The 11,935-nt window shown below is 37.6% G+C and overlaps 1 protein-coding gene across 1 annotated transcript; it reads left to right on the top strand.

Annotated features, from left to right (window-relative positions):
* The first annotated feature begins 4,967 nt into the window (after positions 1-4,967).
* Positions 4,968-6,963, top strand: LOC110735553 (3-ketoacyl-CoA synthase 4-like). The gene has a single exon (XM_021915745.1). The coding sequence runs from the start codon at positions 5,010-5,012 to the stop codon at positions 6,390-6,392; it is 1,383 nt and encodes a 460-aa protein (XP_021771437.1). The 5' UTR covers positions 4,968-5,009; the 3' UTR covers positions 6,393-6,963.
* Positions 6,964-11,935: the final 4,972 nt, after the last annotated feature.

Raw genomic sequence — 11,935 nt, 5'->3', positions numbered from 1 at the left:
GGTTGCTGTGGATTACTTCACCAAATGGGTCGAAGCAGAGGCGGTCAAAGGGATAAAGACTAAAGATGTGACTTCATTCATCTGAAGAAACATAATCACCCGGTTTGGGGTTCCCATGTCCATGGTCTTTGACAATGGCCCTCAGTTTGAAACACCTGTTCACAAGAGTTGGCTGGGAGATCAAGGGATCTCAAATCATTTTGCATCCGTTGGCCAGCCCCAGGCAAATGGCCAAGTTGAAGCCTTCAACAAACTCATCTCAAATGGCATAAAAAAGAAAGTTGAGAGAGCTGGCGGCCTTTGGGCGGATGAGTTACCTCACGTCCTTTGGGCCATCAGAACAACCGAAAAGGGGGCAACCGGTGAAACCCCATTTCTCATGACATACGGCATTATCCAGCAACGCTTGAAGATTTTCCATCTTAACCTTGGACTCATTGAGGGCCTTTTGAAGGGTCTTGACCTGGTCCGCCTGTTGCATGATTATATATTTAGTTTCTAAGTCATGCACAATCATTGAATACTGAGCTACATTATGGGCGTCATTGGCGTCTGGTTTGGCTCTTTTTACCTCCTCTTACTTGCGTACATAGGCCTTCTTCAGCCCCTCTACGCGCAGCAAAGACTGCGAAGACACAGTCAGTGTTAGAAAATACCGGATAACCATGAGATCAGTGTAAAAAAGAGGCGGATGTAGAAGAATACCTCAGCCAGGCTGACCATCACACGGTCAGCATTGAAGGCGTTGATCCCAGGGATCGCTTCCTTCTCGTCCCTAGGGACGGCTTTCAACATGGCCCGAGCGTATTGTGTCACGTCCGGCCAACGAGGAGATTGAAGCAAACGCCCCTCCAATAAAGTGCACCAGAAATAGACGGTGAGAAAGAAGCAAACGCCCCTCCAATAAAGTGCCGGCTGGATGACGAGTCATCCGGCTGGAGTTGGGAGTAAGACTTGACCCGCATGGGCAGGCCAAGCAGAGTAAGATTGAATGGGTCATCCGTACCTTGGGTCTCTTGAGGGCCATGTGGGCCTTTTCCGGCGGATGTACCGCCTGTTGTATGCAGGGAGGGAGGGGCATCCGTCCTTCTATGGGAAAGGTCGAGCCCCATCCCGGTGTTCTTCACTGATTTGCCGCCGACAGTCAGCCGATCGTTGTGTGAGGTCTTTTGAATTTTAGGAGCAGGCTCCTCCCCATCCGGCTTTGGCCGGTGTTGTTTGGAAAGAGAGTGAGTAACCTTGCTCCCATCCTGAAACGAGGCAAAAAGAGGTCAGATGGATAGATCTGAAACAGCTGGGAATAAAAGAGAAAACAAGCAATACGCAATAAGGTCAGGCAGACTTAATTTTTTAGCCGCCTGGGCAGCTTTCTTCTCCGCGTTCTCCTTGCGGATATCCGAGGCCTTCTTGGCAGGCGTCTTGTATGATGGCAACATACCTTTGGCCTCAGCTGCAAAACAACAAGAGACGCTTGGTTAGAAAAGTTCCAAAAAACATTTGAGCAAAGAAAAATTATACATCCGGTACAAATTTGTCGGCTGAGGCTCTCAACCTACATTTATCTTTGAACATGGTGCTTAGCCCGCAAGCGGACAAGAACGCCTCGTCCCTTAGGAACTCATGTTTAGGTACCTAATTCTTGGGTACGCTGATAACTTCTCTGATTGAGATGGTGAAAGTGGTGAGCTCGAAAAATCCGGACTCTATGATCACTTCATAGTCCCCATCCGGTATTGTGGGCATTTTACATTTTTGCCCAAGCAGCTCAGGCTTCCGGTTGTATCTCCGGAGCTCTCGATTCTCTTCATTGGTCGGGGCTTTGACCAAGTAGAAGTGGTTTTTCCAATTGGACCACTTTGACGACTTGTCAAGCATCATCAGGTACTAGGCCCTCCAACCGCCTGGACTCCGACTCAGATAGTGCATGTGAGCGAAAGCCTCCCAGCCAGGGTTCAGGTTCTGCATTTCGCAGGCGGCAATATACCCCAAAATGTTTACCCAAGAATTGGGGGTAAGTTGCCAGACGCCTAGGCCATAACCCCTGAGTATGGCCTTTATTGTGTTGTGAAGGGGGAAGCGGAGCCTCGCTAAAAAAGACGCCTCATAGTTGCCAAAAAAGTCATCTGCATTGCGCTCGTTGTCCTTCCAGGCAATGGTCCCCATCTCAGGCGGGACGACTAATTTATACCCTTCTCCTAAGGGCCGCTTGAGTACGAAGTCGGCTAGGTTTCTCTACATGCTAGCCCTGTCTTTTGCAGAGACGGAGATCATGAGAGGATCGCCTTTGGTGTTCCATAAAGGCCTCTCCTCCTCCTCGCTATCCACAGACGTCATGAGATAGCTGCTTTTGCGGTCACCCTCATCAGAGCCGGACTCAAAGCCCGAACTTGAAGTGGTGTTCTCATTTCTTGCTGAGGGTTCTTGGTCCTCAGCTCCAGAAACAGAGGTGGCTTCCTCACCACCTCCACTATAGGACCTTAGAATTCCATCGCTTGGGGTGCCTCTGGGAGATCCCCTTGTTATCTCATCTGGGATCCTCTCCTCAGGCGGCAACTCTTCTGAGCTTCCGCCTCTATAATTGGGATCCATAACCGTCTTCTTTGTTCTGGCCATTGTGTCCTGCACAGACACGGAGATGGTCGGATTGGGAGATGAACAAGAAAGATTCTAAAACCTAGAGGCGGCATCCCCAGCCCTAGACTCAGCCGTGCTGAGGGACCGGTTGGTCTCAAAACTATATTCCGGGTGTGGGTATAAAGAGTCCATCTACTTATTGAACTAATAAAGAAAAAAGCAAGAAAGAAGCACAAACGTAAATACATGGAAGAGCTAGAGAGAATAGAGGCGGTACCTAAGTTAATTGAGAAGAGGAGAAAACCGCTTAACCAGGCTGGAAAAACTTCAAATGGCTTGCAAAGACTCAGGCGTCCTCGTAGCCGGATGTGTTCTCTGAAGTAGCAGCTGCAAATTTGAGATGTTGTTCACAATACACGCAGACGGTAGAAGATTCTCTAAAAAAGACAGAAAATACCGGATGTGCACTCGGTAGAATTCAGAGGAAGTCTGCTCTCAATACCGCCTACTCTAAAAATCTTTGAAAATTGTTCAAGGTTGTAAATGTGAACATGAGAGAGGAGTTTTGCTATTTATAGGCAATCCTCAGAAGGTGAACCCTCGCGCATTTTCACCTTCTGCCCTTTGAACTTCCAAGATTCGAATTCAAATTCAAAAAAAAAAAAAGGAAGAAGTGTGTGTGTCTCAGGTGCCACGTGGCACTGCCACGTCAGCGCCTAAGAGGGGAAAATGTTTAAGGTAAACATTACCCTAGACACGTGGCCCAATGGCCCTGCGACACATGGCAGCCAGCCATAGGTCAACAGGGCGTCAATCCCCTATTGACACGTGTCCTTTGAACCCTAGATGGGGTACTTGTCTCCCCACTATAAATAGTGGGTCAGACCTCATTTATTGGGCATTCATAAATACAAACACCAATCCCGAGCAATATTAATTGCAGAATCTTCCTGTATTAGCGAGGAGTATTTACTATTTCTGCACTTATTACCTCCTGTACGTTACTGACTAGATCGTCGGAGGCGGAGCTCCCACCAACCGGAGTCTTCGTGGTTTTGCAGGTACAGGCGTCGGTGGCACATACTAGGAATTGTAACTCTCCCGCAGGACACATCAAAAAAAACCCCGAAACAAATAGCAAGTCGATACACACGATCTATGATCACTAGGTGGTAGGTGTCTTTGCCATTGAACACCATGTCGTTCCTCCTAGTCCACAAATTCTATAACAAAATAGCACCCCTGCAGAATTTCTTCTTCTCCAGTCTGCACCAGGATTCTATTAGTTCCAAGGACATATACCAGAAGGCCAAAATTTAATTTCTGTGCAATCGCATTCCAACCATAACTCACGAACAGAAGGATAGTAAAAAAAAATAAAGCATTTTGCAACGTTTCTAGACAACCCATGCACCACAGTCTGAACAGTTGGTCATGTGCCTGGATTTGAGATAGGCACGCACAGGTAAAATTCCGGTACAGATGCGCTACAAGAAATGACGGACTTTCAATGTAACTTCCAAATTCCAGATATCAACCCATGCTTTGTGGAAAAGATCGAGATTACATGACTTCCCTAGCTAGCATATATGCGGTTTTTACAGAATAGTAGCCATCCATGGAGAAAGCCCACGCAACAGAGTCAGGGCCGGTTTTTAAGCTCAAGGAAATAGCTAGGATGCTGTGAACATCAACTTCATTAAATGCGTGTTCAATTCGTTGCATATCCTAATCCTGTAACTCATGATCGATTAAATCGCTCACAAGTGATACTTCATCATTGCTTGCATTTATTTAAAAACAGATGGAATAAATATAATTACCTTAAGCTCTTAAGCCCTAACCGGCTAACTTCGTCCACTATAGGGCTAATTATAGTAAGATTCTAGCTCTAGTTATCTACTAGAAAAGTAACCACAAGGTCCACAACCACTCACTCAACTTAATTCATACAAGTATTTCTTTTTATGCAAATTTCCAAAAAAGAGAACAACTTCATAAAATGACAAGTAAGCATATATTTATAACAACAAATTATCTTTACAAATGGCATGAATAAAATTTCAAATTTAGTAAACCCTTCTCTCAAAGAAAATTACTTAAATGTTTCCAAATTTCCATATTTACTTTTAAAAGGTTGAACCCATTTGATTTCATGTGCATAGAAAATTAAAGATTTGCACCAAAAATAGCGAAAAGGTCGGCATATATAGATACGCACTGAAGCCAGCCATTAATCGCCGTACATATTTTTCCAACTGTAAAAAAACCGAATAATCAAGACGTAGTTATTGCACGTCTACCCAACCTCTTTGCATGCTTCTCAATTTATACACTCAAATTCTCTCTTTACAATTATATAAATTCTCTACAAATTCTTCCATTTTTTTCACTCATATTTTCTTATAGTTATAACATATAATAAGAAAACAAAAATGAAGATATTATCCTTGACATACACTCAAATATTTCTTCAAGCCTCATTTTTAGCTCTAATATTGTTATCCTACATTCCTCCGTTCTCTATTTTCTCCGTGTTTTTTCCTTTAATTTTATTCTACGCTATTTACTACTTTTTCTTTAAGCCGTACCCCATCCTTCTCCTCGATTATTCTTGTTATAAACCTCCCGTGGAACGGAAGTGTAATTTTGATGTAGCCGAGTATTTTGTGAAAAAAACTAATTGTTTTTCCGATAAGAGTTTTGAGTTTATGCGTTCTATTTACATGAAGTCGGGTTTAGGAGAGGAGACTTATGGCCCTCCTTTTATGTTTCAAGGGCTTAATAAGGGGACCTTAGACTCTGCATTGTTAGAGGCTAAGGAGGGTATGTTCTCGGCCGTCGATATTCTTTTATCGACGACCGGGATTGATCCTTGTAAGGATATTGACATTGTTATTGTTACTTGTGGTAGTTTTTCACCCGAACCTTCTTTGACCTCGTTATTGATTAATCATTATAATATGGACCCTACTGTAAAAGAATACAATCTTAGTGGGATGGGGTGTGGGAGTGGGATTCTTTCTATCGATATGGCTGCCCATATTTTAAGAGGCACGGGGCAAAATGTCAAAAATGCCCTTGTCGTAGTCACGGAAAATATTGGTCTTAATTGGTATTATGGGGAGGATAGGTCAATGTTGGTGACTAATTGCATTTTTCGAGTTGGCTGCGCGGCGGCGATAGTTACAAACGATCCAAATCGCCGCCGCAACGCCAAGTTCCTACTCGATCACTCGCTTCGGACCCACCACGGGGCCGACGATAGCTCCTACAAGGCAGCATTCCAAGAGGAAGACACAAAGGGCAACACGGGAGTTTCACTCACCAAAGATTTAATTCGAGTGGCGGGTCAAAACTTACGGGCCCACTTAACCACCCTTGCACCAAGAGTCCTCCCAGTAAGTCAACTCGTTCAGTACGTGAAATCGGTGGCACTCTCGGTGTTGACTCAAGGCGAGTCAAAACCAATAGTGCCCGACTTCACAACCGCATTCGATCACATTTGCATCCACACGGGCGGCAAGGCGGTAATTGAGCAAGTAGGGAAGGTATTAAAGTTACCCAACGTGGTGACTGAGCCGGCGAGGATGACCCTACATCGGTTTGGGAACACGTCGAGTAGCCTAGTGTTTTACGAGTTGGCTTATTTTGAGGCCAAGAAAAGGATCAAAAGAGGGGATAAAGTTTGGATGATTGCATTTGGGACAGGATTTAAAGTTGGAAGTTTGGTATGGAAAGCGTTACAAGATTCAAATTATGATCACAACAATCCTTGGTACGATTGTTTTGATAGGTACCCACTTAAGTCATGGTAAATGGGGAGTAATTATAATTATATATTTATATACGATCAAATATACGACATTGTGTCGATTTGTTATTAGTTTAATTTCACAATTAAAATTAAAGTTGGGGTTACTATTATAGTGTAAGTTTGGGTTCATATATAGTAATATAATACGTAGGCTGTTTAATACTCGTAAGCTGAAATATAGATATACTCTTAATCTTTATTACAGATATATTTAATTTTTGTAATAGTTGCTTCTTGTACTAATAATAACGTGAATTTTGATTTTTTTTTTATTACAGAGATGTAATTAAATTTTTATTATTTGACATGCCAATGAATATTTTAATCAATGCATTTGATTGATTGAAGTCAAAGTCCAAGCTAGCTCAACTTTCTAAAATTAAATTAAAAAAACACATAAAAAGTTCATGTTAGCTCTGCTCCTTGAAAGTAAAAGTTCTACTAGTAGATCATTAAATTGGTAAGTTATTCTTTCCAAAATCACTAGCTATGTTTGAAATGAAAAAAATAAATAAATAAATAAAAATAAAAAAAATTCACTAGCTATGTCAAAATCCAAGGCAATTAATGAGGCTAACCTACATGCATGTTAGCTGAAAAATATTCTGTATATGGTTGAAGTTAATAAATTGTAATTCTTTCTTCTCATAATATAGTTTTTGTTTGTACAAATGTTCAAAATTATTATTCATGTTTAAATTTTTATATTTCAATTATAATTTTTTTTTAAGAGATTAATGCTATAATTTTTTTAATCAAATTACCCTATTTTTTTCCTTAAAATGTATGCCTACATGTATTTTTCATCCTTGAAAATAATAATTTGTGCCTGTATTTACTTTTATTCCATATGAATAAATTATGATACTCTGTAATATATACTGAACAATTGAACATTTATTGATGTCTTGTTTATAAACAATATGGAGTAAACTTTTTTTTTGTCCTAGTAGTAGTTTTGAAATTAATGTTGACAGGAGTAATAAATTGCTTAATTTGAAATTAATGTTGTACTATGTACTGTTATATATTATGAGATGATGGGAGTAACGTCTATAAATCAAATGAAATTACTAACAAACTATTAATCAGATATCAAACCTTAGCATGTTAAATTATCCTCATTAGTCATTATTATCTACATATTCACAATTAATTTTATTGCTAAATAATAGAAGCTTCGATAAAAGAAAAAAATTCTAAGAATAATAATATGGAGTATCATTTATTACATATGGCCTATTGCATGGAAAATAATTTCGTTCATTACGTATGGGCATATGGCCAATCACCTACATGAGTCACATCTATAATCTTGATGGAGTCACATCTATAATCCTCTCACATGGTTGAAAATGTGGAGTTTATAACTTAGAAGCAATATTTAATGCAACTCGTTAAAAGAACTTTTCTTATCTCAGCTCGCACCTTAAATGATTAATTCAATTCCCTTATTTTTATTCTTTGTTAAATATTATAATACGAGTATACAACTCATTAAAAGAATTTTTCTTATCTCTTACCTCAAACGAGTCTCCTCTTTTTATTTTTTTCAAAATATTGTAATACAAATACGACACACAAGTGGCGACGGCCGAGATGGTGGTGAAGGGAATCTAACAATCTACCGATAATCTAAGGAGCCTAGGGTCTTTTACTCTTTTAAGAATTCTTAGGGTGATTTGAATAATAGTAGCTAGAAATAAATATGGTTGATACCTTCCTCAACGGTCTTAGTGATTGTCAAGTAGAGAGATATAGTAGGTGTGAGAGTGGATATTGTTCAAATTTAATGACACTTATCAATTCTCACAACAATCACAACTCACAAGTACTTAACAGCTTCTTTCAATTAATGTTTCACATTTAGTGCCCACGGACCCATTGTCACGCATATGGCCTTTGGGAATAGCCTTATTGGTGTAGCTATTACTCCATTAATTGGGAGAATACAAGTTTATCTTCATGATAAACTAAATCTTTAAGGGTATAATTGTCTATTCATGTATTTAAATATGGGTAATTTTGTACTTCAACTGTAAAAGAACTTAACACTTTTATGCTTGTAGAATGTCGTTATTGGAAAATCCTGAATTCGAAGACTTTCAACTAATGGAAATGTCAAAAGCTTCGAAGGAAAAATTCAAACTCAAGGGAAACTTTAATGGAGGGGCGCGTTACGTCTAACTTTTGGGGTTGACCATGCTTTTTATTTCTCCTTTTTCTTAGGGTTTTCGGTGAATTCGGCGGCAAAACCGCCAAAAATAGTGGTGGACATGTTAGTGAAGGCGAAGAATATGAAGGTGTCGGTGTCGTCGGAAATGATAGTGTCGGTGAATGGTGGGTGAAAATGAAGAAGATGAAGGTGGAGGAAAACTTGAGCTCCTTCAATGAAATTAACACTATATAACACGAGATTGTGGTGTCGGAAATGGTGGTGTCGATGAAAGGTGGCTTGGGTGGGGAATCTGGGGATCGAGGAAGGAAGATGAAGTTAATGCCAACCTTCCGTTACTTTACTTACCTTTACCTATGTAAGATAAAACAAATAAAAATAATATTTATTACTCATCTCACTGTTTCGCATTTACAATAATACCATTAGATAAACTTATTGTTTATCATAAAGATAAACTAGGGCATGCTCCTCATTTGTTTTGGTTTTTTTTTTTATTTATTTATTTGAATCTTTCTATTAAAAACATTTTTATTGGGTGTTTTATTACTCCATTATATTTGTTTCAAAATAAATGCTCCAATTTAACTTTTTACACTATCTACATAATTCTCTTAGACCAAAGTTAGTGGCTTATACTTAAGATCATATGGGTATTTGTTGGAATCATCTCAATGCATATTATCAAATATCAACTTTTAATTATTTTTACTTACCGACAATTAAATATTATTAAGGACTTTTTGTGAGAAACTACCTAATAAAACCTAAATTTTGTGAGAAACTACCTAATAAAAAAAATGTTGTAAAAAATTACCTAATAAAAGGTAAAATGTTGTAAGATTTTACCTTTGACCGAATTTCAACCGTTGACTTAATTTTATGACATTGATCCACCTAAAACACCCCCAAAACCACCGTGAGGGTTAGTTTTCAAGGTGGTAAGATTATTTTCGAGGTGATTGGAGGATATTCCGAGTTGGTGAGGGTAGATTAGTGCTTCGGGATGGTGGTTTTTGGGGTTAGAGGTAGTGGTTTTGGGGTTGAAAAGTGGTTTAGGCGTGGTGGAGGAGATTTCAAACAAGTTTTGTTAGTTTTGGGAATGAAAGCAGTGGTTTCGAGAGTGTTTTAAGGTCGGTCAACGGTGCAAATCCGGTATAGATAGTATTTTACAACATTTTACCTTTTCTTAGGTAGTTTTTTTACAACATTTTACCTTTATTAGGTAGTTTATTACAACATATATATTATTAGGTAGTTTCTCACAAAATCTTGGTTTTATTAGGTAGTTTTTGACAAAAAGTCCTATTATTAAGCAAAATTTGTATTGACTATTATGCCAAATCAAAATAGAGCATTTACATTGAAATAAAGGGAGTACATGATTGGTATATGCCAGCAAAGTTATATCATATGGAACTCTGTATTATGGTAAGGCTCTATTTGGTTCATTTGATTTAGTCTGAAATTATTAAATTTAAATGCATCTTGTCTAAATTTATGTATTTGAATATTTCGAACTTGATTTGTTTGAACATATTTTATGTCAGCTTATTTTATTTATTATCTGAACGTATTTTATTTTATTTTACATTGTATAATCCGAACTTATTATTTTATTTTATTTTATTAGAAATAATCTAAACTTATTCTTACTAAAATAAGTTAATTAAAATAAGATGACACAAACAAACACTAGATTGGTAGTTTAGGCGAACAAATTATATCATGTGGTACTATGGTAAATTTGGTAAATATTACTCCCCCCAGTTCATAATAATCGCAACAGTTTGACAGATACACGTGCCAATGTACAATTACTACCTCGGTTCCTTTTTATTCGGGAAATTCTCTGCCCCAAATAATTTGAGGCTTTGAATACTCAAATGGGGGCTTTTTCTTAATTTGCCCGTGGGTCTAGCTCATTTAAAAATTGGTGTTGGTATTAAATTATGTTTAGATGGTATCTTCTAAATACCAACAAGGGATTATATTGATACCAACAAAATATTTTTGCATTCGTTGGTACTACTGAATAAGTATTTTGGTATCATGATAATACCATCTAAAGTATAATTTAAACCAATGCGTGTTATTAGAGTCATGCATAACTCAAATTATTATAGGTAGAGAATTCCTCTTTTTATTCTTCACGTTTTGAATTTTAGAATTTCTCGTGTACATCTTTGGCCCCTAATATATTCAGCAAGATAATGGTAAAGAATCTACAAAAAAAAATATATTTCAAACCAGATTTAATAATATCCTACATGATATGATTTTGATGTTATGGTAGCTAGTAAGTTTTTATGGTCAAAATTTTTAAATAGTGACCATAAAATAATGTTGGCATGTAAGAATAAAATAGGAATAGAGATTAGAGAGAATATACGAAGTACTAATTTGTATAATTAATAAACATGATTTGTTTTGTTTCAAAAAAAAAATTAAATAAAATTAAAAAAACATGATTTGTTTTTTATTACCTAATTTTATTGCTATTAATTGTATTAAGCAATAGTATACATTTAAACTCCTCTAATGCCTACATCAATTATTCCCAGGGCACGACAAAGGGTCACATATGTGATATGTAAAGAGGATCAGTAACGTGATTGCTAGAGGTCAACTTGTAGTTGACAACACCTACTACTCTACTAGTCACTATTGTAGGTGCTCTCAACTTCTCAAGGTTTAATGCCTTAATTACCTGGAGGTTACATACATTTAAATCAAAATTCATACATAAGGCCATAACCAATAAAATTAAAACTAAGAACGTAGTAAATCAAAAGTACACAACTCTTTTATATAACTTGTGTTTCCCTGGTTTATTATATATTTTTTATTAGTGAATGAAATTTTAATTGTTACATATTCTCGTTAATAAAGAATGTTCATATAAGTATATTTATGCAGGTTTAAGGCGAGGATCAGGCAGGTCTAGATGAGGATTTGGTAGGTATGGATACCTAAGTGGGAGATAAAACATTGATGTTTTTATATTATAACTACGAGGCTGGAGTGGATAAAGATTGAAAAATAAGGTCATGGGGATAAGAATTTAAACACTGAACTCCACCCATCTATAAAAGTGCCATCACATGTCCTCTTTCCCTTTTACCTTTCATCATTCTCCTTCCTTAACCCCTTTTCTTATATTTTCAATGAACTTCTCTTCATCTCCCCCTTTATTTTTCAATAACTCTATATTTTCAACCTCTATTTTAATTCAACAAATTGAATTTTTTAAACCTTCTCTTCTTCTCCCACCATCTTTCAATTCAATTTATTCACATTCGTCATTCAATTTAGTGACCCCTTATTTTGCCTAATCTCTTTCCTAATATAAATACAAATTTCCACAA

The sequence above is a fragment of the Chenopodium quinoa genome, unplaced genomic scaffold, assembly GCF_001683475.1.
Source record: "Chenopodium quinoa cultivar QQ74 unplaced genomic scaffold, ASM168347v1, whole genome shotgun sequence".
In the NCBI taxonomy this organism is placed as follows: Eukaryota; Viridiplantae; Streptophyta; class Magnoliopsida; order Caryophyllales; family Amaranthaceae; genus Chenopodium; species Chenopodium quinoa.
The sequence above is the reverse complement of the archived record's forward strand: the minus strand, read 5'-3'. Positions and strand labels throughout refer to the sequence as shown.